Raw genomic sequence first — 25105 nt, forward strand, 5'->3', positions numbered from 1 at the left:
CCCTGTGTCTCTCTGGTGTGAGATACTCACTGCAAACAGTTCTGATGTGATGATTTTGGAAATGCTGCTGCTCGAGGTTATATGCTGATGGCTGCTGTACAGGAAGGAGGAATTCCTCAAATGATACTAACGAGCATCATGAGCTTAACCTGAACTCCCGTCACTGCACACTGTCCAAGTTTATCCTGCACGTCTGCTGCTGTCATCGCTTTATCACATCTGTCTCTGTTCATGATCAATGCTTATCTGCGTGCTCACACACACACACACCAAAAGATGACAGAAACAGCTGAAGCCCAGCGTCGCCTCCCTCCCTCTGGCACCACCCAGCTGAGTAACATGGAGGGAAAAATGTCCATTTGCATCCATCGTGCTCACTCAGTGCTTGCAAATATGTTGCAACTTTCATAAGTAAAGTGAGACATGACCACTTTATGAGACAAACAGCTACATGTTCACTGTGTTTAACTTTATTTCTGCTTCCTGTGTAAATAAGTGATGAACTGTCCTCTGTTTATTTAAAGCAGGCGATGGATGAGGCTCCATTTCTGTTTTAAAATGCTTTTATTTTTAAAAAATTATCATTATTAAAAGATAGACGTGTACATGTGAGTTAAATGTCCGGAATTCTGTGTTTCTGCTCAGCAGGGCTGTGATTCAGACTGGCCATGTGTGATTTAACAGTACCTTTACTGGGAATGTCATCAGCGCCCCCTGCTGGTCACAGGGTTCCATTACACTCCATTTTTCCCCTTTAACTTTGTGTTTTTGAGGAACAGGTACTATCACCTCATTTAATTTACTTTAAAAAGAGGGATTTTAAAATGTCAGCAAAATAGTTATTAATATTTTTTTATCCCACTCTGCCTCTGCTGCTCCTCGTGTACCTGCAAACAAACATGTAATGACAGATATGACCACCTGATGGCAGCAGAGAGGCATCAGCTGCAGTGAGCAGAGAATAAAAACATGACTAAATAGGAGTTATTTTAGAAGAAAGAAAAGCTTTATTTAAAATACAGACGTCATAAAGCAGTTGTAATGACTCTGACAGCAGGAACACTATGACATCACGGTCAGATTGCTGCTCGTCCTGCGGTTTGACACGAGCTTCTAAAAAGAGGCGACTCGTGAGCAAATCAGCAGATTCTGCATGAACGGACTTTAATGCTGCAGGTTTGATGCCCACTCATCACAGTTCAGTTTCACTTCCACGTCAACACTTCCTCTTCCTCGCTGACCTTTCCTGTCCTCTCTGTCCTGCTTTTGGTCAGAACAATAAATAAAACCAAGAACTGAAGCTCTGAATACTTCTCTTATGTACACATAAAGGAATAAAAATATACATTCATGTCTCTTTCTATTTTACACATAAAACTCCTGATTTACACACTTTTCTATCAGACCGAGAAACAAACAGAAGAGAGCAGTTTTATTACAGCAAATAAAAAAAATACATGATTTCAGCTTCAACATTTAGGTTTTGCGTCTCCTCACATCTCCTCAGGGGTCTTCTCCTCTCCTTGCCTCTGCCTTATTTGCCTTGTCTCCTCTCCTCGCCTCCTAAATGTTGCTCAGACTCTGCGCCGTGGTCAGGGACCTCCTCCTCCTCCTCTCTCGCCGCGACACTTTTCTCAGCAGTGATTCTCTGAAGGTTCGGCACATGAGGAAGTAGATGACGGGGTCGAGGCAGACATTGAGTGCTGACAGGAAGAGCGTCCCCTCTTTCACCTGCAGCAGCAGGAAGCGGGCGTACCGGCTGAAGCCCGACTCCGGCATCTGGCTCAGCGTGTAGGGGATGCGGCACACGTGGTACGGCACGAAGCAGATGAAGAACACCACCAGGATGCTGAAGATGCTCCGGTTGGACTTGCGGCAGACGTCGCTGTTATCGCAGCGAACCCGGCGGTACGACTGGTAGATGCGGCGGGAGATGGAGGCATAGCAGAAGGCGAGGACCGCCAGAGTCACCCAGAACATTGAGACGCTGAAGATCGAGGACACCCGGTGCCACTCTTTGCCCAGCGCCGTCTTCAGATCCATGCACTTGCGGGCGTTTTCCTCGTTGGCTTCCTTGCTCGTCAGCAAGCTGTTGGGCATGAGGAAAACGGTGAGGAGGGTCCAAGAGAGGACGGCCAACACCCGGGCACACTTGGGGTTCTGCAGGTGGTGCAGGGAAAAGATCCTGGCTACTCTTGTCCTGCAGGAGGTGGTGGTGATGGAGGAGGGGGAGGTTCGGACAATCTTGACGTAGCGCTCGAGGCTAATTAAGCCCATGAAGAGGATCCCCATGTACATGGAGCAGTAGAAGATCACAGCGCTGTAGCGGCAGACGATCACGTGGATGTACCAGCCGCCGAGTTCCAGCTGAGCCACGATCCTGAACGGGTAGGTGCACAGCATGAGGAGGTCGGCCACCACCATGTTCTTCAGGTAGACCACCAGCCCAGAGTCGGCGGGCACTCTGAAGAAGATACAGGCGGCTCCGCCATTCAGAAGCAAACCCACCAGAAAGATCACAAAGTAGAGCAGGGGCAGGATCTTCAGGGTGAAGACGCTGTTGAAGTCTGCCGTCTGGTTGGACAGTAGGCTGGTGGAGTTGTTGTGAGCCATCCCTGAAAACACGAAGAACACAGTACAAGCTTTAGGACGATTACAGGAAAAATCAGTGAGCGGGAGGTGACGCTCTGTGGCTCCACCTGCAGAACCATTCTCTTTGAAATGAGTGATAAACGTAATCGTCACTTGGAGGAGGTTCACAGACTCTCTGTGGTCAGTGTTTGATTTCCACTGACAGACTCTGCAGACTGTCTGCATGCAGAGAATAAATGAATGACCACAGCGGTGTCATGGCGTTATGACAGAGCACAAAGTAACGACCGCTGAAGGCCTGAATCTGCATTTGTGCTTTAACCCATGTTCAGTGTTACGTTGTTTCTGTTCATGCAGTGAACGCAGGCTGCTCTGTTTACACTGGGCACGTGCACAAACAAGGTTTCACGGACGCTTCCTTTGTCCTGCTCGTCACGCACACTTCCCTCCGATCCTGATTCATCCCAGTCCAACACACAGCGCTCTCGTCCTTCATCTGCGCTGTGAAAACACTTACGGTCGGGTTTGACAGGACAGCACCGGCTGCATCGCGTGTTCCCGTGCTAGTAAAGTTATTTTTAACCTCAGATTTCTGCTAGTGATCATTCCTGCGCTAACCACACAACCTGCTGGCTTTAATTCCACCTGAAACACTATTTGGTTTCTTGTGCACCTACACCAGTCAACAGAAGCTGTTAGTGGAATAAGAAATCCTGTGTGGAGATGGACACTTCCACTGTGGATCAGAAGAGCCGATATGAAGAACGATCAGACAGCAGTTTCCATTTCAGAGAAGCAGCTAAACTCCTGATCAGGCAGCGTGTGGCGTGTCCCTGCAGTGTGCTGTTCCTCATTTCCTACCGTCTCCACATTGCTGATTGTCTCATAAAGCCACTGAATGCCCACAGCTTTAGAACGAGGATGTTTACTTCCTGTGCCAGAGCCACCAATAAATGGCCTGTTCCTTTGTTTGCTGCAGCTCAGAGCGAGCCACAGGGGACGATCATGTCGACTTCGTGTGGATTTACTCTAAATGCACCAACGTGTTATATTATCGACCCTTACGTGGGTCTTTTCAGAGAACAAGAACAAACATAGACGACATTGTTAAAGTTTTTTGACATCGCATCACTCCAGGAAGCAGGCTCAACAAACTCTGAGTTCAAAAATAAACCTGGGAAAGGAATCCACTATCAACGGAGCGCTGATACCAGGATTCCCCAGACTTTACCCTGATATAACTTCATGTTAAATTAGACTTTAACCATCAATTCACTCTTTTATAATTATAATATTTCTGACTGTCTGAGGCAAAATTTCCCCGATTCAATTAGAATCGAATCGAATCGAGGATTGAATCAATTCGGGACCTTGTGAATCGAATCAATTCTAGAAATCAGTGACGATACCCAGCCCTAGTTGCAGGGCTAAGACTTTAACATTGCTTAAAATAATGCTGATTACATCTTATGAACATCTGCTCTGCCAGCTACCTGCACTGCTCGTCTGCAACCCCAAGCAAACCTAAGGGGGTGCTGGAGCTTGGTAAACCAGCGGTGCACTTCACTCTCCTCCACATTCATAAAGAGCGCTACAAACACAAACATTACAGCTAACAGGTGGATTTTCCTGTTTCAGTGCAGCTAGCGAGGGGTGGAGAACCACTTACTGCTGACGGGTGTGGACGGTTTAAGATCAAACCCACTTCTGCTGCCACGGGCAGCGCAAAAGTGACCCTTAGACTGCTTTTAGTTTAGTTTCCTTGTTTTCCACTGCATCATTGATTCTATCACTAGTTAGCTAACATAAGCTAATGTAAGTCTGTTAGTGGCAACCAACCAACCAACCACATGACAGCACTGTAGTGGCACAAGATGGCGCTACAAACTCTGAAGACGTCAGCTTCACAGACGGACTTAAATAAGACAGTTTTTTAGAGCAGGAGGCGAGGAGGGAAATTAGCCTTTAAACATGTTTCATGTCCACTGTAACACACTCAGGAACAGAAAACCCAGAGCTCAGCTCAGAGATGTTAGCTAAGCCCGGTTCCTGGACCTGCGTCCTGGACTTCGTGGACTCTGCATTCTTTTGGGATACAAGTTCCCAAAGTTAGCATCTGTAGTATCTGATCATACACACTGAGAGGATGCTGATTATGCAATAACAGCTGCAACACTTCTGCTTTTACCCTTGACAGGCACAGGACGTGGTGCAGGACCTTCACTGATATTTCATATTTATGAGACTTAAAGGGAAGTTTGCTTATAACTCCAGCCATTGTGTGAAGGCTGTAAACATTTACAGGAATCATTTGTTAAGTAAATGAGTCTCATCCAGCTCCCCGATGTCATACCTGAGCATTTGTTTGTTTGCTGTGACTCAAATTCAAATTCAAATTTTATTTGTCACATACACGGTCATACACAGTACGATATGCAGTGAAATGTTTACACAACTGCTCGTGACCTAAAGAAAAATGAAAAGGCTATGAATAAGATAGGAAATAAATATGAAAATTAAAAAGGGTCAATTTAACTGGGAAAGAATAAGATAAAATATATAACTTAAAGTTGAAAATAAAATAACTGTAGAACAAAATACACAGTATAGAAATATATAAGAATGTATGAAGAAATATAAATATATATATACAATAACAGCAGCTTTATTTATTTTTTTTAACAAGAGTGTCACTGTCATACCTAATGTACCCCATGGTGATGATTTTGCCGATTTAAAAACGCTGAAAACTAACTTAAAAAACAAAAACAAAGAAAAGGTGGTCGGAGCAGTCGTGACGGCAGCCGACCTCACCGGCGCCATGAAAACAGTCATGGAAACAAACTCACTTCTTTGAAACTGAAGCTCTCACGAATCAGATCCAGTGTTTCTGTTGGTGGTTTTAAAGCTAAACTCTCCTGTAGGTCCAGAAAGGTACTGATGGTGCCAAAGGTGGAGGTATCTATGCTGATGATGCTCTGCTTTATGTGACTCACGACCAAATGATGTCTGACATCACAAAACGTCTTAGAACCAGGAAACGATAAAACCATTGGTCAGTTTAACAAAAGTCTGAAACATGGGCTCCACATTTGCTACGCTGGCCTTTTCCTCGTAGAGGTCACCAGTTTGAAACAGAGTGAGGTGCAAAGTTCTCAGCTGACAGTCTAACAGCAACGTTGTTAAACTGTGTGTTTGCATCACACAGACCCGCAGACCCCATTCATTCTAACAGGATAGTAAAACACTCATACTCAGTAAAACAAGAGCATCCATTTCCTGGATGGTCTGAACCACACAGTGTTTGTCGGGCACAAACAGTGAAGGTTTCAGTGTCAATGACTTTGATTGGTGCAGACGAGGCCAAGCACATCGCTCCGGGCCTCCTGTGACAGGACTACATCAATGCTGTTATTACAAATAGAAATTCACCCCACCCAGTCCACAAAGACTGAAACAGGTTTCTGTATCAGGCTGTTTCTTTATCCACTGTGGACTGACTGCTGGACCAAAGCACACAGCATGTTAAACCATGAGGCAGATGGGCTTCAGCAGCAGAAGACCACACTGAGGCCACCTAAGGTCACCTAATCCAGGTCTAAGGATAAGATTTACCAAAGGGGGAAGTTAAAAACTTAATCTTAACAGTAGAGCTAGTCTCTGTCTCCTGAATCCAAAGCAGCATGTTGGATTAACTGAAGGCTTTTCAGCGAGTTTTTAGGACTTCCTGATAATAATGAATTACAGTCGTCCAGCCTGGAAGTAATAAATGCATGAACTAGTTTTTCAGCGTCACTCTGAGACAGGATATTTCTAATTTTAGAGATGTTGCACAAGTGGAAGAAAGCAGTCTTACATATTTGTTTAATATGTGCATTAAAGGACATTAGGTACCAGCTTGCAGAGCAGGACAGACGCAGCCAGGCTGCCTCTGTGTTAGCCCAGTCGACCAAAGTCAGAGACAGCAGCTACGCTGACGGTGGTTATCAGCGGCCTCTGTTTATCCAGGCTTTCCGAGTCAGACTTTCACTCTTTTCCTGCACCAAACCGACCAATTGTGTGACACCTACTCCAGTGAGAGACTTTCACAGAGCAGATCTATGTAGAATATAAAAATATTACAGACTGTGGGTAGTTGTTGCTAGTTGCTGGCCACAGCTTTATTTTTAGCACTTTAAACTCGTTAAATCAAACTTAAACGCGTCAGCTGCAACAGATCAAAGTGAAAACCAGAAACAAACTAACAACAAGCTGAAGGAAGGAGGGGAAACAGGCGACCCAGCAAAGAGTAAACCAGAAAAAACTACAAGCACAACAAAACCAGATATTCTGCTAATCTGGGCTCTGAAAAGATGACCGATAACTGACCAGGACCAGTATGTAACCAGTATGTAACCAGTATGTAACCAGTATGTATAGATTTGTCGACACATCCTCACGAGTTTGGGGATGTGAGAAGAAATGAATCCACACGTTAACTCTCTGTGGTTTTTTTGATACCTTTGGCGGTGTGGATGGTGTGTTGCTGTCATTTCTTTGGTCGCTGTTTTTTCCACTTCTCAGCATGCATGTGAACGCACCCACACACACACACACACACACACACACACACACAAACACACGCATGTAGGTTAAGAAAAAGAACCTTTTGGTTTAGCATGAAAACATGACCACATCACTTCATCTGAATCTTCACTGCAGCTCGACCACAAACCAGCGGCTCTTCCTCTGCAGCATCAGTAAAAACCCTGTTTTTGACTCTGTGGTCAGAAATAAAAGATCAAACTGACACAAAACATGACTGAAGGATTTCTGAGTAAAACATGAAGTCAGTCTCTGTCATGTTACAGAAGTGATTTTCCTTGCAGCTCTGACTGTTATATTTCTGTAAACTGTGCGTCCTGCAGCAGAATCTGTCCTCGCGCTCGGGCTCCTGCGTTAGTGCGCCGTTACATCCTGACGTGTGTTTGTGCGTGTTTATGAGTTTGTTTGTGTTTGTTTTTGGGCTCCGACTCGTTTTCTCATACTGTTGACATTACGTGACATGTTTCCACATTCTTGAATCAGTAAACCAAACAGAAACCTGCTGGATGAAACGACATTAATAAAACAGCACATACCGCCAGCCTGTGCAGATATAAGCGAGCAACAGCTGGCACACTTATATTAATGTGGAAACCACAACCGAGGTTACAGTTGGCTGCTGAAAATCTTTCTGCAGCCGCTCGTTTAGAGCAAAACTTTTGATTTCATCTGAGTCATTTGCACCTTTGACCTCTTTTGAACATCCTGCTCTCCGTGTGTTTGTTTTATCCATGCATGCTGCAGGAGAGCGCAGCTTCTGCCCTCACACTTCGCTCTTTCTTACAGCAGCTGGGAGCAACGCATCACCACAGCGTGGGCGTTTACATCTGCTGTTCACACTCATGACAAATATCCCCATTAGCTGAGGAGATTACAGACAAACGTCCTTATCTGATGGTGATGCGCTTTTTCAGTTTTCTAAAACTTTCTGAGTTCTTCTGATGTTTGATCACTTCTAATCTCCCTTCCTTCCTTCCTTCCTTCCTTCCTTCCTTCCTTCCTCTGAGATATTTAAAGAAAAAAAAGTTTTGAGTGTTTTCTGTGCGTGTAATAAGTTGGCCCGCACCGATGTGAGCTAATGTTATCTAAATGTCAGAGTTGCATCACTCAGGTTTGCAGCTGAAAGGTCAAATCGTGTGTTAATGTTTCCTTCACTCAGCAGAAAAATAACCTTTACAACATCCACAAAGTTTTATAAGTAAGAAGCGCTCTGAACACAGAACAAAGTCACATGAAGCAGCTGCTGAGCGAGCAGAGAGCAGCGTGGTGGAGCATTCTTCCCCTGTGACGGATTTATCCCGAAACAGTTTGTTTGAGCCTCCGGCAGGTTTTACTGCTTCTTCGGGCTCCGGAGCCTCGGTGAGCCGAGGTCCACCACGCTGCCTCCACACGCACCACGCCTCTACAGCTACACCTCTCTTACATTAATCACAGACTGACCCAATAACAACGCTCTATCATCAGCTTAAAGGTGCATCAGATGGTTCTCTCACCATAAACTCCAGATGTTCCTCAGGCTCCCATACAGATGTTGCCTTCACCTGTGGTCTGCTTTCCTGCTCTGTGAATGGGAAGCTGAAGTGCTGCTGACAGCTGAGAGTCTGAGCTGTTATAGTCTGCAGTGGACTCCACTTCCTCTCTCTCTCTCTCTCTAACCCCCCCCCCCCCCCCCCCCGTAGAGGAGCCCTCCTTCTCTGTGTCTGACTAACACGTCTATGCAAACATGATAACCCTGCTCTGACTGTTGCATGTTACAACACACTGGTGAGGCCTCTGCATGACAAATGAAAGGATGCCCCGTCGTTTGAACTCTGCAGAGAAAAACTGATGCAGCAGGCGAGTCCGTTTCACTGCAGCAGCTGGTACAGCGTCAGGGCGTCGGTGACAGTCGGAGGTGCAACCTGCTGGTATCAGACCCAAACACAGTGTCATGACCTCATGCTGCCAAAGACGAGGAAGGAAAATGTCAGCGGCCTGCAGCTGTAAATCCATTCCTGTTGGGGTTGTCTCACTTTGCCCTTTTCCATCAGTGCGTACTCGCCTCGACTCTCAGGGTTTCCATAGGTGTAGGTACCTGGTACCGAGTACTCTACTACCTGCTCTAAGCAACCATCCAAAAATGTGATGTGGCTGGATTGGCTGACCAATGGCATCGCTCGATGTGTCATGAGAGCAACTCCTTCACAGTGCCGTCTCTGAACTGTGACAAGATTTAAAACCAGAACTCTTCACATGCCACGGGTGTCCAAAAAAATGCATCTACGTGCCTGAGTGCACTGAGGCGCTGCCACGCGATTGGCCGATTTGAAGCGAGCAGTTAGTGCGACTTTTGCCTCTTTGATTTGTGGTTTAAACATTTGCCTTAGAAATGAAAGACCTGAGCCGACACGAAGCCAACATGAGCTGAAAGTTTGCTTCTCAGCTTCATCTGAACTTTTTTAATCTGCAGGGATTTTTGTTTTTTCCTGTCATGTTTTAAACTGAGTTTCACAGTTTTCTGTCCTGACTTTGCTTCCTGCCAGCTTCGTTCTGTTGTCACTGTTGTGTACGTCCTTGTTTTCGGGTGAATCCCTTCTGTAAACACTTCTCGTTCCAAGTTTGCATTTCTTGTAAGCTTCTAACCTTCTTCCTGTTGAGCTTTAGACCTTTGCCCCCCCCCCCCGGCCTGCACCCTGCGTTATTTTTGCTCGTCTCAGCCTCTTCGTTCTGTTTCCTTTGTTCTTGTAACTGTTGGTTCTTTAATTGAAGCTTGTTTTTAATTCCGGGTCTGTTGTGCAAAATGTTCTGTTGGTTTGCATGAAATTAGTGAAGATGTGAAATATGAAACAGCTGCTTTACATCTATCAGAACCTCGAATTCAAAGATGGCCAAACAGGACATGGAGGCAGAAACCCGAGTGCAGAGTTTTGTCCTGCACTGTTCACCTGTTGCTCTGAGCAGATAACAGGATGCGTTTCAGACTATTTCAGGGCAGATGTTCTCACTTCATCTTTTTTTAGCTCCAGTGTTTTCCAATTTTAGCCTTTTAGATCTCTCCCTCTCTTCCTTTGTTCCACTATGATGGGGGCTCCTCCTGCACCTCGCCGTCCACTTCAAATCTTTCTTTGGGTTTATTGTGCATCAGGTGCAGTAACGCTAAAGTTCATCCATCCACTCGTATCACCCACAGGAAGTCATTTTAGGATTTTAACCCGTGTTTTTAGGGTGTGGTTTCTAATTAGCAGACGCTTCATGTTTACGGCACGCTGTCTTAATCTTCTGACTGGATGCAGGTCTGCACAGCAGGGTGAGCTGCCCCTGTGCAATTTGCGGTTTTGCATGTTGACCATGTGACTTTAACTCGTCCACAGCTTTGGTTGGTGACAATTATGGTTACGGGTGAGATCAAGAGAATAAGGCCCCAAACCAGGCTGCGAGTGGGTGATGTACTGCTGGAGTCCCAGTCAAAGGTCTCCAGACCAGTTAGTGACTCCTGGAAACCACCTGTTGCTAAGGAAAACCTGTACTCGTCTTTGTGATTGCGTTCATCAGTAGCATGTTGCTGCAGTCGTACTTTCAAAGGATTGTCTATGAAAGCTGGGGAGCGTGCCGTAGACTGCAAATGGAAAATTGTTCAAACTAAGTTTTGTCTTTGCAGCGTGGAGGTTTTGAAGTTGATCCTTTATTTCTGGTTTGAGTCACACTTTAAGTTTTACTAGCGTCGTTAGCGAGTATTTGCAGACAAACATGAGACACTGTGGGCTGTCCAAAGCACAGTCTGCAGAGCCTCCAGGAAGCCCTGCCAACCCGACGTTTCCTCAGCGCTCAGTGGGTGAATCATGGCCAATATGGTGGACGTGAGCAATGTAGCAATGAAGCTAATGGAGACTGGGCCGACCGCTGAGTGTCGACCGTCGTAACTACAGTAGATGGTGTTTGGGTGAGATGCTTCGTAACTTCAGTCACGATTTTCACCGAGATTTAACACAAAATCCAAACCACACTGTGCCACTGCCCAAACACAACATTCAAAGTATAAAAACTGTTCCTTTGTGTTACATTCATACCAAATCACGTTTGAAGCAGTTCTTTCTTCCACACATTGATTCTCTGTATGCCATCGATGAATGTAGAGATGCATCTTTGATTAATACAACATCTTTTAGACTTTCTGCAAAATGAAAAAAGTCTTTTCTAAATGATGCTCATCGAGGCACCTTTGTAGACAGAGCTGTGGATACAGTGAAGAATAGTTATCGTGACAGCGGCGGTCATGTGCCGATGTGTACACAAACATTTCTGGGGGATTTTCTGTTGACCGGTCCAGCAGTTTGTTTCTTTGTCATCTTCGGTCCTGCTGCGTCCGCCCACGCTGCCTCGCTCTGCAGGAGAATGGGAGGAAGAGGAATCCAGCAGGGAGGAGGAAGATATCAGACACGAGAGGAGGAAGTGGAGCATCTCTGTCATTTGAGCTGAAACAACACTAAACATCTGCACAGCTGCAGGGACGCGCGCCCAGTGAACGCAGCCCTGCTGCGCTGCGCTCACCGCGCATTTACACTCACTCACATTTGTTTTTGTATGGTAACCTACATTTGTTCTGTACAGCAGCAGACTGTGAATAAATCCTCGTGGTTAGCGCTAACAGCAGAGGCCATGGTTTTATCGGGGCGATCGTGGCTCAGGAGTTGGCAGTTCGTCTTGTAACCGGAAAGTTGCCAGTTCGAGCCCCGGCTCCGACAGTCTCGGTCGTTGTGTCCTTGGGCAAGACGCTTCACCCGTTGCGTACTGGTGGTGGTCAGAGGGCCCGGTGGCGCCAGTGTCTGGCAGCCTCGCCTCTGTCAGTGCGCCCCAGGGTGGCTGTAGCTACAATGTAGCTGCCATCACCAGTGTGTGACTGACTGAATGTAGTGTAAAGCGCTTTGGGGTCCTTAGGGACTAAGTAAAGCGCTATACAAATACAGGCCATTTACTATTTAGTCACATTCACGCTGTCTTGGAAACTGTGAGGTTGCTTTAGGATGATTTCACATGTCTACCTCTTTGTATTAAGCCGGGCTCGCTGACGGGGCTCTGCCTTTTACTATAGAGGGCGCCGCAACCGTTGCTTCCCACCACTGACAAACAGCCCATCCCACTCTGAACACGTTAGTTTAACCCTAACTAACAGGATGGATTATGGAGAGATAAAAAGTCCAGTGGCTTTATTGTCATTCCAGCCATGTGCACAGTGAAATGAGACAACGTTCGTCCAAGACCACAGTGCTACAGATGACAGACAAACATGGGACCACAGAAAGTGCAAGTGTGCAAAAACTGCTAAAACAAAACAAAAACAGTGCAACAGCAGACAGAAGTACAAAAGAAAAGTGCAACGATGACAGTGGGCTGTGCAAAAGTAACTCAGTGTGTGTGTGTGTGTGTGTGTGTGTGTGTGTTCCTGTCTAGCTATCTTTGTGAGGACCAAAATCTGCATTCTACTATACTTGTGAGAACCAACAGTCACTTGTGAGGACACACACACACTGGTCCTCACAAGTTTGAAGCCTTTTTGAGGCTCAAAATGTGGTTTTAGTGTCAGGGTTACAATTAGGTTATGGTTTAGGGTTAGGCATTAATTTTTAATGGTTAGGGTTAGGGTAAGGGGCCAGGGAAACCATTATGTCAATGAAGGTCCTCACTAAGATAGCTGGACAGCCTGGGGGAAGAAACTTTCTCAGTATGGCAGTGAGGGTACCTTTGCCAGAAGGAAACTGGGTGAAGCAGACAGAACAGCCTGGCTATGCTCTTCATCTCTCAGCTGGTCCTGCGTAGCTCTTCTTCATGTATCGCTGAACTTGTCCTGGTGTATCATCAGATGTGGAAAGCCTCTGAATCTGTCAGTCTGTCCTGACTGTGGACACCTGCCGTCCTCGGAGGAAATCAAACACGACAGTTAGCAGAATATTCAGAATTTACCTTTTTCTTAGACTCGCTTTTATAATTAATAATAATATTAATATAATTAATAACTTCTGCTGAGGTTTTGTTACAGTTTGGATTTGTCTGGGCCTCACACTTTAATTTTTGCGCCCTCTAGTGGTTAAAATACTTCACCACAGGTGTTTGTCGCCCAGGGCTGGTGTTTAATCCTGAATGATTGTATTTGTCAGACCCTGATGCAGACTTGGAGTCGACACATGTTGGTCTGGTTTGCTCATTGAATTATTCCAAGAATAAGTCTGTTACATGATTTCATCCTGAAAAGACTTTTGTGAAATACTGTGCTGTTTGTGAAAAACTATTAGATCTCCTTCAGATTTCACTCTTTTGCACACTAACATGTTTCAAAGATGTGTCCGGCAGCCTCGCCTCTGTCAGTGCGCCCCAGGGTGGCTGTGGCTACAATGTAGCTGCCATCACCAGTGTGTGAATGTGTGTGTGAAGTGCTTTGGGGTCCTTAGGGACTAGTAAAGCACTCTACAAGTACAGGCCATTTACCATTTATATCCCCTTCGTGAAGTCTGTCCCTCTACAGAGCCTCTGCACACTCCCCACACTTTCATTTAGTTTCATTTCTTTTCATATTCTGAAGTCTGCAGATTTTCTCTGATTGGTTTCATTTACAGTCACGAGAACAGGACTGAAGGAGTGGAGTAGTGGAGAGCTGCAGCACATTCACTTTAAACATCAGAGGCTGACATCAGAAAAATGACCTGAATATATTTTGTTCTTTCATTTGAAGAGGTCATTTTATACTGATTTTCTGCTATTTTGTGCATATAATATCAAAAATAAAAGTTGCTGTGCTTCTCTTCAATACACTCGGCCACAGCTCGAGGTTTCATATTTAGTCATATTTAATGTTTATTAGTTATTCATGCGTGATTTATTGAGCACTTTTACAGCATATAAGCAGCAGTCCATTTACCATTTGTAGAAGTACCATTAGCAGCAGGTGGAAGTTCAGGTAATGGTTTCCTGTGTCTCTCACTCTACTTCACAGCGATGCTTCAGCTGACTGAGGTCTGCAGCATTCATGCACAACAACGGTCCCAGCACAGCATCTCAGTCAGGCTGAGGTCTGAACTTTGAATGAACCCCTGCAGCCGCTTCTTTCTTTTCTTTTCAGCCATTCTGTCGGACATTTACCTCTGGGCTTGGGCTCATCGGTTATATTTACATACAATATTTTAAATAGAATAGAATAGAATAGAATGCCTTTATTGTCACTATACAGTTGTACAATGAGATACAGAGCATCTCCTACTCAGTGTAAACATGCTGGGGGTGGGGTACAGTTCTGCAGCGCTATGTACATATGGACAGTATTAACATAGGGAAAAACATATATATATATAAAATGTACAATATACAAGCCGTAAGTAATATGTAATAAATAGTGTTATGTATATACAGTTGAGTTATTGCACATAGAATTGGTATAAATAGTGTTATGTATATAGGCCATAACAATAACAACAACAACAACGACAACAACAACAATAATAATAATAATAATAATAATATGCCCTATTGAATAATATTTACAGTTTTCAAAAAGCCAAAAAGTTTTCTGAATTGATTTGCGTGTAAAGAAACAAAGATACTAAATGCAGAGGTGCAGGCTTTGACTTTAAAATTAAACATACTCCAGTATTCCTTATCTCTTTTTAGTTTTTAATCAATTAACTTTGTTTCTATTTACCTTTAAAAACAAGTCTTCATTTTGTTTTCTTCTGTTTTCTCCCAGGAACTGGTCTTCGGTCCTGATCCAGTCAGACTCCGGGCTTTGGTTCATTGTGCGCCCCGGATCCGGCGCTCCCGGCCGGGTTTCTCCGCGGGTAGACCGAGGCCATAACGCGGCCATTATGCCCCGCCCCTCTGTCCGACCTCCGGAAGCCGGCTTAAAGCACAACGGAAACGGAGTTTATCACCGAAAAATGGATTAAAACTGTGTCTTTGGCGGTCATTGTCGGAGTCTCCAGGCCTTTAGAGGATGTCCACCACGGCGAGGAGCGGGGACATCATCCACCTGAACGTCGGAGGGAAGAGGTGAGACCCGGGAGTGGCTGCTAACCCGGCTAGCTCTCGCGGCTAACACGGGAGGATCCATTATCGGACAGACTGCTTCCAGTATCATTGTGTAGTAATGTTCTCTAAAGTATCTCTGCGCTAAGACATTAAACACGTTTTATAACCCTTCTATTGCACAGTATACTTTAGATGTTTTTAACCCGGTTATAAAGTCCGTGTTTCGCGCTTTGTGAGTTTTTCCAGCCCCGCACTGTTATTGTTAGCTAGCATAACTTTGCTCACACCTGAACCTGGCACAGAGGAGAGAAACAGGAAACGAGCCGCTGTAAGCTAGTTGTACTGCGCACATTAAACATATAAACGACGAATAAATAATAAAGTTCAGATTTACTTTAGTAAGAGTTTATATTTGGCCCGTTTAACGTAAATAAGTTAAAACTATGCTGTCCGACAATGGAACTGTTGAAGTTAGCAAAACAGGTTTGTCTTTTGTTGAAAGGCAGGTGATGTCAGGTACATGTTCACCTATTAAACATGTCACAGAGTCAGGCAGAGGGACTGTTTAAGTCAGGAGTGTTTATAAAGACTGAAGCTCATCGCTCGATTTTTATTCAGTGTTTAGTGATAAAATATTGATCTTTAACCAAGACACGGATGCAGGAAATCACAGCGTGCTGGAGCGCAGCAGGGCAACAGTTTCATGTCCGTTAGTAAAAACGGATGTAAAAGTTTCTCGGTGCTCATTAGACTGTAATGTGCACCTGTGACTCCGTGCACGAGGCGCAGGTATCACCAGGGTCAGATAAGGAGTGAAAGGTCAGTGAGGAGGAGGAGAGGGGAGCTGTTCACACTGCTGTTATTTCTGTTGTTTTATGACAACACAAGAGTCAACAAGTGTGTTTGCTTTCAGGTTCAGCACCTCCCGCCAGACGCTCACCTGGGTCCCTGACTCCTTTTTCTCCAGGTGGGTCAGAGAGGGAGACCCTGGCTGTCGGGGGCTTTTAGGTTTCTTTCTCTGGACTACATGTACTTTACTCCCTAAAAGCTGGACATGCTAAAAGTCTGCTTATTTGGTCAAATGTGTGCAGAAACGTGCATGTTAATATGCGTACGTGAGCTAGTCTGTGATGTGATGAAATTGTCGTGTAAGTGAAATGAAAGGCAGATGTGACTGGACTGGTTCTTGTATTTTGAAAGTTTCTGACGTCTTGATGGTTTCTTTGGGGTTTTTCTCTTCAGCCTTTTGAGCGGCCGGATCTCGACTCTGAAGGATGAAACTGGAGCTGTAAGTAAAGCTCCTCTTCCTCACGTCCCCGCATGCTTTTCCTCCTCGCGATAACTGCGTTTGTCCCTCCTCTCTCGCTGTAGATCTTCATCGACAGGGACCCCTCCCTGTTCGCGCCCATCCTCAACTTCCTGCGGACCAAAGAGCTCCACCCACGCTCCATCAACGTGCACATGCTCATGCACGAGGCCGAGTTCTACGGCATCACACCGCTCGGTGAGGCTGGACTGCACTCTGAGCTGAGCACGTAAAGCCGCAGACGTCGCTAAACGTTCTTCATCACTTTGTTTTTGGAACAGTGCGTAAGCTGCAGCTGTGTGACGAGCTGGACCGGTCGTCCTGCGGAAACGTGCTTTTCAACGGTTACCTGCCGCCTGCAGGTACACCTGTCCTCACAGCACACCTGACCCTCATCTGACAGGGCCTTCAGGAAGTTTAAATACACAACACATAATTTATGCAGGTGTTAGGATGCTTTCTATAAAAATGTAACCCATTTTAAAAAAATTTGAAATCAGATATCTTAAAAAAACTTTAAAATGCTTTATCAGGTAAAATATTCATACAATGTGAGCATTTCTGTATTTATTATATACAAATCATTGCAAACTTAAAAAGTTGTTATGATTAAAATAACGAAATCTTTTCTGTTTCAGATAAAATGTGCCGCAGGAGGCTCATCACTAGGGATGGGTATCGTTTAGGTTTTATCCGATACCGGTGCCAAACCGGTACTTTTGAAACGGTGCCGGTGCTTAAACGGTGCTCAAACCGGTGCTTAAAGAATGGAGAACACAAACTTTGTCCAAAAAGCTCTCATGTTTAACTGTTTTCCACTTTTTCTTTGGTCATTTTAGCCTTTTTGGCCAGGGTGAAGGGAGCATCTGCCATCAAACAAGAAGACAGCCGCATGTAGCTATGATGATGTTTGCTAGTTCACCTTACATGCATTAATGTAATAACGTGGTTAGCCTACTCAACGTAAATTACACAGGAACAACATTAAGCTACTCACGCAGAGAAGAGCGGCTGCTGCTGCATCATCATCCTCATCATTTCTGCTACACTGGCAGGGCTAGGGGCCAGGACTCTCCTCTTCGGGTTTTTGGGGGATGTTGCTAACTCCGGGTCCGATAACAGGCACCACACCCGCAGTAGATGTGCTCGGTGTGAGGTCTCGCAGCAAACTATCAAATACGGCGCATTTCTCGGCTTTAAAAAAAACGCTATGCGTCGCCAGGTGTTTCATCAGATTTGAGGTGTTACCTCCTTTGACAGTATCAGCTTAAAGCACTTGTTGCAGGCTGCTGAGTTTGCATATTTTGCTGTGAAGTACAGCCAGACTTTGACCGCTTCGCCTTGGGCATTTTTAATCTGTAGCTCTGCTCTAAAAGAACGTACGTACCTGGACCCGCCTACTATCCTCGGAAACGTAAAGTGATTGGCTAGAATCTAAAGTGTATCACAGCTCAGGAAAAAAAAGCACCGAAATGTGCGCTGCTTTTCGGTCTGGTTACTACCGTTTATGTCAGAACCGGTACCATCATGGCACCGGATACCGGTACCCATCCCTACTCATCACTTCTTTTTATTCAGTTTTTTTAAAGTGCCTTCAATCATGTTTTTATGGCAGTTCTCACATAAAATGATGCAAATATAATTAATGTCCTGTTTCTAACTGAAATGTGGAGGCGTGATCCTGATTCACAGCTCCTTCTGTCTGTGTTGTCCCAGTGCACCCGGCGAAGCGTCGGAACCGTCACAGCGTGGCCGGGTCGCAGTTCATGGCGGGCCGCGTTGTTCCTGTAGAGCGAGCGCCGGTCCGACGCAGCAACACGATGCCTCCGAACCTCGGGAATTCTGGGATACTGGGAAGAGGCATAAACGAGGAGAGGACGTCAGGAGGTCGGCACGTTAAATAATGCTGCTTTATTGTTATTTTTTTAAGATCGGAGGGACGTGGTGGGAGTTTCATTTGTGTGTGTGTGTGTGTGTGTGTGTGTGTGTGTGTGTGTGTGTGTGTGTGTGTGTGTGTGTGTGTGTGTGTTCAGGGCACTCATCTGACCCCGGCATGGTTCGGATCATCTGCGGCCATCATAACTGGATCGCTGTGGCCTACGCGCAGTTCGTGGTCTGCTACAGGTAAACGCGTCACATGACCTCTGTTGTTTATTTGTTTTCACATGACTGGGAGCGGCTCAGACACATCGGCACATCCTGCTGCATCCACACCTCCGTCCGAGCATCTGTAACGGTTTCAGTAAAATCTCGTGCCTCCTTAGAGAGACGCACAGACACACACGTGCACACAGGTCACTGCTGCGTGCTCTCACACACCTTTAACTGCAGGTCACAGGTCATTTATCACCCCGTTTAAATTTGACTGTAGTCTGAGGTTTGCGTTAATCTCAGATTAGCTAATAATCGGGCCAAGGCCCAATAATCCTTATTCCATACCGAGTCGTCCCGTCAGTTTGTAGTCTGTCAGAGAAGTGGGGGGGAAAAGCTGTTTTAGCTCTTCCCACTGTAAGCTAACTGTCTTCTGATTGGCTGTCCCTCTCCTCCTGCCTCCTCCTTCTTCCCGCCTCCTCTCTCAGGGTGAAGGAGTCGACCGGGTGGCAGCAGGTCTTCACCTCTCCCCGCCTCGACTGGATGATCGACAGAGTCGCGCTCAACGCCAAAGTGATGGGCGGGTCGCTGGGAGACAACGACAAGATGGTGGCTGTCGCCTCGGTGACGGAGATCATCCTCTGGTCCATTTGCCCCGATGGCAACGGCAATGAAATCGGTACGAGTTTCTGCGCGCAGTGTTCCCGGGAATCGGGACGTAGGTTTGATGAGCCGCTCGGGGAACGTTCCCAGTAACAACAAACAAACGTGTTTCTCCCTCCCCGCAGGCGTCTTCAGTCTCAATGTCCCCGCTGAGGCTCTCTTCTTTGTTGGTAACCAGCTCATCGCCACCAGCCACACGGGGAAGGTGGGGGTGTGGAACGCAGTCACCAAACACTGGCAGGTGGGTGGAGACGCTCTCAGATGGTCGCGGTGATCGCCCACGGTTTGTCTCAAAGAGTCTCTCGCCTCTTAAACGTAACCTGGAGAGCATGTCAGCTGTTCATCGTGTTTGTGGCACCGCCCCCAGGTGGCGGCAGACCGAAAACTGAGACGTGCGTTTGCCACCTCGTTCAGAGCCAGCCTGCGTTTGGAAAGGCCTGATGTTGAACGTTACGTGATGTTTGGGAGGAGAATCCCGCTCGCTGCCTCACCATAAAGCGTCTCATCAGAGCGTCCGGTCGGGCGCGCAGCGCGGCGTTTAAGCTCTTAGAGGTTCGTCTGGAAAAACGGAGTGATGAGCATTAGAAGTGTCCATGAGTCAGGGGGCTAACCTTTGGTTCGTCAGTGTTACCGACCTTTCTGTGACAGTCGCGTTTAAAACGACTGACTGTAAAACTACACGTTCATGTTAAATCGTGCCTGTTTTTAGCAGCGCCTCATCTGTTTCTAAAGCTCATTAAATGGAAATGTCTGCTTTGAGTCTCGTGCTCACGGGGTCTTGTGGCGGTCTAACCAGAGACCTGGGTCATGTGTCGCCGAGCTTCCGAGACGTGCCACAGCCGTGGAGTCAATCCACCGGACTGGCTGCAGGGTCCCGTGACCCCCTCTGAGGAGAGCTGTGGCTGCAGTGAGAGCAGCAGGTTTTAGATGCGGTACGGGTGCTGCTTCAGTGGAAGCGAGGTCGAAACGTGCTGAAGCCTGAACACCTGCCGAGGGAGCTGATTGGACCAAGTCTGTTTCAGGTGGTTATCGGTCTGCTTCACACGTTCTCTGTGACCTTTGCAGAACCAGGATGTGGTTCCCATCAGCAGCTACGACACCGCCGGCTCCTTCCTTATCCTGGGCTGCAACAACGGCTCCATCTACTACATCGGTAAGAAGCTGCAGATTGATGAGTCGGATCAACTGAAAACTGCTCAGTACGAGTATAAATTCATCAGATTGTTGGGTCGTGGTCATTAATATACCAACCAGAACCTGAATCTGTTCAGTAAATGCTGTGGGCCACTCTCACCAGCTTTCATTTGGAGGCTTTGGCTTCACGACTTGACAGATGTTTAAAAAGTCCCCGCTGTTCACGATGTCCCTGTTTGCTGGTCAGATGTTCAGAAGTTTCCTCTGAGGATGAAGGATAACGACCTGCTGGTGACGGAGCTGTACAGAGACCCGACCGAAGACGCCATCACCGCTCTCAGCGTCTACCTCACACCCAAAACAAGTACGGAGACACTAACACTGCTGCTAATATAACCGTTGCAGGGCGTCAGTTTTCTCCATTCCTTCACCTCAGTCTGTTAAAGACGAGTCAGGGAAAGTCTTATTTTTCATGTTCCTGCAGCCTTCTCACACTTAGCCCGGTTTGCTCAGGTGACAGCGGGAACTGGATCGAGATTGCGTACGGGACCAGCTCGGGGACTGTTCGAGTCATCGTTCAGCATCCAGAGACCGTCGGCTCAGGGCCTCAGCTTTTTCAGACCTTCTCTGTCCACCGCAGCCCCGTCACCAAGATCATGCTGTCGGAAAAGCACCTCATCTCAGGTACGAGAATCGCCTCGTCTCAGGTACGAGAATCGCCTCGTCTCAGGTACGAGAATCGCCTCGTCTTGGAAACTGGCGTTCTGTGTCGAATGCAGGGTTTAAGCTGATGTCTGCAGCTCGTTCCTGCTGTCGTTGTTTCTGAGCTCATCTTCATCGTCGTCCTTCAGTTTGTGCAGATAACAACCACGTGCGGACGTGGACGGTGACTCGCTTCAGAGGCATGATCTCCACCCAGCCGGGGTCCACGCCGCTCACCTCCTTCAAGATCCTCAGCCTGGACGACGTGGACGGGCACGGGGGCTGCAGCGCCGGCACCGAGATCGGTAACTGTCACCCCGATCGCAGTCAGAGCTGCAGTGTTTGAGGACTGTAGCTCTGTTTCTGTAATGAAGCGATGGAATTCATCAAAGACGATCAATTCAAGCTTTTACTTTTTCATATTTCTTCAGATCTCCTTTCATTTCATTGTCTCGTTGGTTTCAGGGCCGTATGGAGAGAGAGACGATCAGCAGGTGTTTATCCAGAGAGTCGTTCCCGACACGGATAAACTCTACGTCCGATTGTCCTCCAATGGGAAGAGGTGGGACAGCCGTAGACACTTGTAACCCACCTGGTTATAACTGTGTGTGGTCAGTTTAGTTTATTAGGATCCCCGTTCGCCCCTGCAGTAACAGTAGCTGCTGTTCCTGTTCCATACATGCATGAAAGACAAATAAACAACACAATTAAAAACAACAACACTGTCCTCTGCGTTAGATTGGCTCAACAAGGAGGTAACAAAACACGCCGCCTGTCTGTCGACTGGCGTGTAGAGTACTGACGTTCATGTTGGAAAGTAAACATAATACTAACAGAACAACAACCTGCGAGCACACGATGTGTGATCATGTGACACTGAAGGTTAAAGAACGTTTAGAACCAAACGTCTGTTAAGACCAAAATACCGTGTGTGTGTGTGTGTCAGGGTATGTGAGGTGCGTTCGGTGGATGGGACCTCCATCACGGCCTTCATGGTCCACGAGTGCGAGGGCTCGAGCCGCATCGGCTCTCGGCCGCGTCGCTACCTGTTCAGCGGCCACAGCAACGGCAGCATCCAGATGTGGGACCTGACCACCGCCATGGAGATCGCCGGCAAGGTCGACATCAGAGGTAAAACTCCAGACTCGTGATGTACAGGAACAACTTTTTGTGCTCTGCGATTAGTTAGCAGCTGATCAACATGGGTTCTCATTGGCTGTTTGGCAGCACTGGGCGGACCCACAGAGGAGGAGCTGCTGGAGCTGCTGGACCAGTGCGACCTGGCTCTGACCAGAACACCTGACAGCACACCCAGAGCTTCTACCTGCAGGTAGACTTCCCTCACACTGAGCCTCATTCACACAGGGTGATGCAGAGTCCACGTTCTTCTGGAAGTATTTGGTGTTTCTATTTTGAAAGATGACTTCTAATCTCGCGTCTTTGATGGATGCCATTGGTCGTTTACAGTCGTAAACATCATGCTCTTACTGTGGTTGTTGCTGACTTGTGTCACTTCCTGTTCCTGCAGCCTTCACTCTCAGCTCAGCGATGCCTTCAGGACAGAGCACCTTCGCTCTATGGGAGGAGGACGAGGTGCAGCCGGAGGTTCGGGTTCGTCTGCGTCGCTGTACGGCAGCCTCCCCCGCCAGGCTCCGCCCCCCGTTCCCTTCGCTAAACCTGCCCGAGAAGCTGGCCTTTCACCTGGACTGCAACAAGGCCCCTCCTACCCCACCTCCAGCCAGACCAGCAGCCCCCGTCCCCTCAGGCATCTGGACCGGGACAAAGAATGTGGGTCTGTGCGCAGGGGGAGCTTTGTTGAGCGCTGCCAGGAGCTCGCCAAGGGTTCAGAGGCGGCTGTGAGCGCAGGGTTCCCGCCGGGGTCAGAGGGCATCAGGCGGAGCCTGGCGGTGTGCAGTGAGTTGGAGGCCAAATTCGGCCTTAGGACCCCTCCCACCTTCACTGTACCCCCTGTTGCTCGACATTCACCTGGACCGCCATCATCACTGTCCTCGTCACCGCTCTCCTCTTCATCATTACACCGCAGGCCCTCACCCGCTTCCCCGCCGAGCCCTGCCTCCGCAGCAGTGAGCCCGACCCGTTCTCAGGCATCGGTCTCCCCTCGCCGCAGCACTGCGGCGTCACCCGTTGATTCCTCGGGGACCCCCGAGAGTCCCCCAGGTCCCGACAGCCCCACCCCTTCTGGCCCGCCCACCAGCCCCAAACCACATATGAATGAGACCAGCTTCTGATTGGCTGATCTGCCTGAGAGCTTCGGGTTCAGGTGGACACACGATGGCTGAAAAAAACTGAAAACATGACTAAAAGCTGTTGTCAGGTGAGACGTGAAGAAGAAAATGATACGATCAGCTCCTCCGGTGGTTGTTGATAACGGCTGCAGATCCACCTTCAGTCTTTATTTCAGGTAAAAACAAGAACAAGGCCCCGTGGCGAGGAGAAGTAACCTCTTTGGCACAAAAGCGTCTTTTAATTAGAATTAGATGGTTGTGACAGGATGAAGACCAGGTCAGAGCTGCTGTAGGAAGCCTGGGTTTGTTTGAACCACATCAGCCATGCTGATGCGTCGCTGTTATCAGAGTAACCTGTCGCACTGTAACGTCACAGTTCAGCTTCTGGCAGCTGAAGAGACGGACGCTTCCTTCGGGAGGCGGTGGAGACCAAAAACTGAGCTAAAAGAGTAAAATCCCAAACTGAGACTCAGGTGATCGAGCACAAAGACCTGCTGTTTGTAGCTTTTCTAACCAGCACTCTTTCTAACTTTTCTAACAGACTTCACAGTTTTGTCTTTTTATTTCATTTGTATGTTTGCTGACTTTCCGACCCTGAACGTCTCACAGCTGCTTTGAGGAAACCTGATAATTCCCCCAAATCTCCAGGAACTTCCCTGGAACAAAAACTAATTTCCATTTTTTTTAAATATTCATTTATATTTAGTTAAATATATTTGAATTGCCGAGTGTCTGAACATGTGTGGTAGTTATATTTTTTTTCTCAGTTGCAGATGAAATAAAATAATGAAAGGGTCAAAAACTGAAACGATTTGAAGGGAACTGAATCTGTGTGCATCAGGACTCATTTCCCTGTTTGGGGGTCTTCAGGTCTCTGAAACAGCCTTTGAAGGTTTTATGAACTCTACATGTTTACTCTGGACGTTTTCAAACTCATCATGTCACCAAAATATCAAAAATCCAATTTAAATTTAAATTCTGAGCTCGTTTGAAGCTCCTTCACTGGGAGTGCAGAGGGTGTAACGGTTTAGGTTTTCTGTAGTACACTTTATTGCCAGCAGGGGGAGACTCCAGTACAGGAATGTTAGGGGTGCAGCTCCCCTGTTATTTCTTCACGGTGCGTTCAGGGCTGTCAGGCGATTATTTTTCACGACTTTCTACTGTTTCTCAGATTTTGTAAGTTACCTATGAATCCTGATGATGCATTAATAATCCTAATCGATAATAAACAATAATATATCACTCAAAGCACGGAGTCCTTTTTCTGCTGCATTGGTGCTTTTAAGGGGAAAATGTATTTCCAAGAAGCCTCAGAGTAAACCGGTGATTACAGGAAAACTACGTCTTCCTCCTTTACTGTGATGAAGCAGAGCCGCCTGCTGCCCACAGTCTTCCTCGGGTAAGCTGACCTCAGACACAGGTTAGTTTCTGAGGTTCGCTCAGCTTTGAACACACTTTTAGCTTCAGCCTGTCGCTCTGTTTGCTTTGAGCTGCTTCGTGGTTCAGGCTACATACACTGCATTTTTTATGAGTACTTGACGTTTGTGGTATTGACGCTGCTATGACTGAATTTCCCTGTGGGAATAATAAAGTCTCTGAGTTACAAGATGAAGATTTTCCCATCAAAGGAGTGTCCCAAAAGTTTACAGTGACAAATTGACAAACTCCACGAGGTCTTCGCTCGTTTTACTTTTTAAAAAAAAAAATTTAATGTTTATCTTAACTGTTATATTATTATGTCTAGATTTTATTATTTATTAATAATATATCATTATATTATATTGTTTGAAGTGGT

The 25105-nt window shown here is 46.7% G+C and overlaps 2 protein-coding genes across 2 annotated transcripts; one reads left to right on the forward strand and one right to left on the reverse strand.

The window, feature by feature from the left end:
* Window positions 1-1010: 1010 nt before the first annotated feature.
* On the reverse strand, window positions 1011-8768 carry LOC146372811 (P2Y purinoceptor 14). The gene is made up of 2 exons (XM_084951188.1): window positions 8670-8768; window positions 1011-2615 (listed from the first exon to the last, which is right to left on the reverse strand). The coding sequence occupies exon 2, from the start codon at window positions 2611-2613 to the stop codon at window positions 1564-1566; it is 1050 nt and encodes a 349-aa protein (XP_084807314.1). The 5' UTR covers window positions 2614-2615; window positions 8670-8768; the 3' UTR covers window positions 1011-1563.
* Window positions 8769-14996: 6228 nt separating this feature from the next.
* On the forward strand, window positions 14997-24558 carry shkbp1 (SH3KBP1 binding protein 1). The gene is made up of 17 exons (XM_084951835.1): window positions 14997-15189; window positions 16082-16135; window positions 16411-16456; window positions 16540-16672; window positions 16756-16836; window positions 18191-18361; window positions 18508-18598; window positions 19054-19244; window positions 19354-19469; window positions 20294-20381; window positions 20610-20726; window positions 20876-21046; window positions 21214-21369; window positions 21530-21626; window positions 22011-22195; window positions 22292-22394; window positions 22593-24558. Exons 1-17 carry the CDS (start codon window positions 15134-15136, stop codon window positions 23311-23313), a joined length of 2577 nt encoding a protein of 858 aa, XP_084807961.1. The 5' UTR covers window positions 14997-15133; the 3' UTR covers window positions 23314-24558.
* Window positions 24559-25105: the final 547 nt, after the last annotated feature.

Source organism: Perissodus microlepis, chromosome 14 (genome assembly GCF_051167445.1).
Source record: "Perissodus microlepis isolate ML-2025 ecotype Zambia chromosome 14, ASM5116744v1, whole genome shotgun sequence".
Taxonomy (NCBI): domain Eukaryota; kingdom Metazoa; phylum Chordata; class Actinopteri; order Cichliformes; family Cichlidae; genus Perissodus; species Perissodus microlepis.

What these genes read in the sequence shown, in the direction of transcription:
- LOC146372811 (XM_084951188.1), bottom strand. Translation starts at nt 2,613, where the DNA reads ATGGCTCACAACAACTCCACCAGCCTACTGTCCAACCAGACGGCAGAC.
- shkbp1 (XM_084951835.1), top strand. Translation starts at nt 15,134, where the DNA reads ATGTCCACCACGGCGAGGAGCGGGGACATCATCCACCTGAACGTCGGA. An exon ending in CGGTTACCTGCCGCCTGCAG is followed by an intron (nt 16,837 to 18,190) that starts GTACACCTGTCC and finishes GTGTTGTCCCAG; the next exon opens with TGCACCCGGCGAAGCGTCGG. An exon ending in CTACCTCACACCCAAAACAA is followed by an intron (nt 20,727 to 20,875) that starts GTACGGAGACAC and finishes CGGTTTGCTCAG; the next exon opens with GTGACAGCGGGAACTGGATC.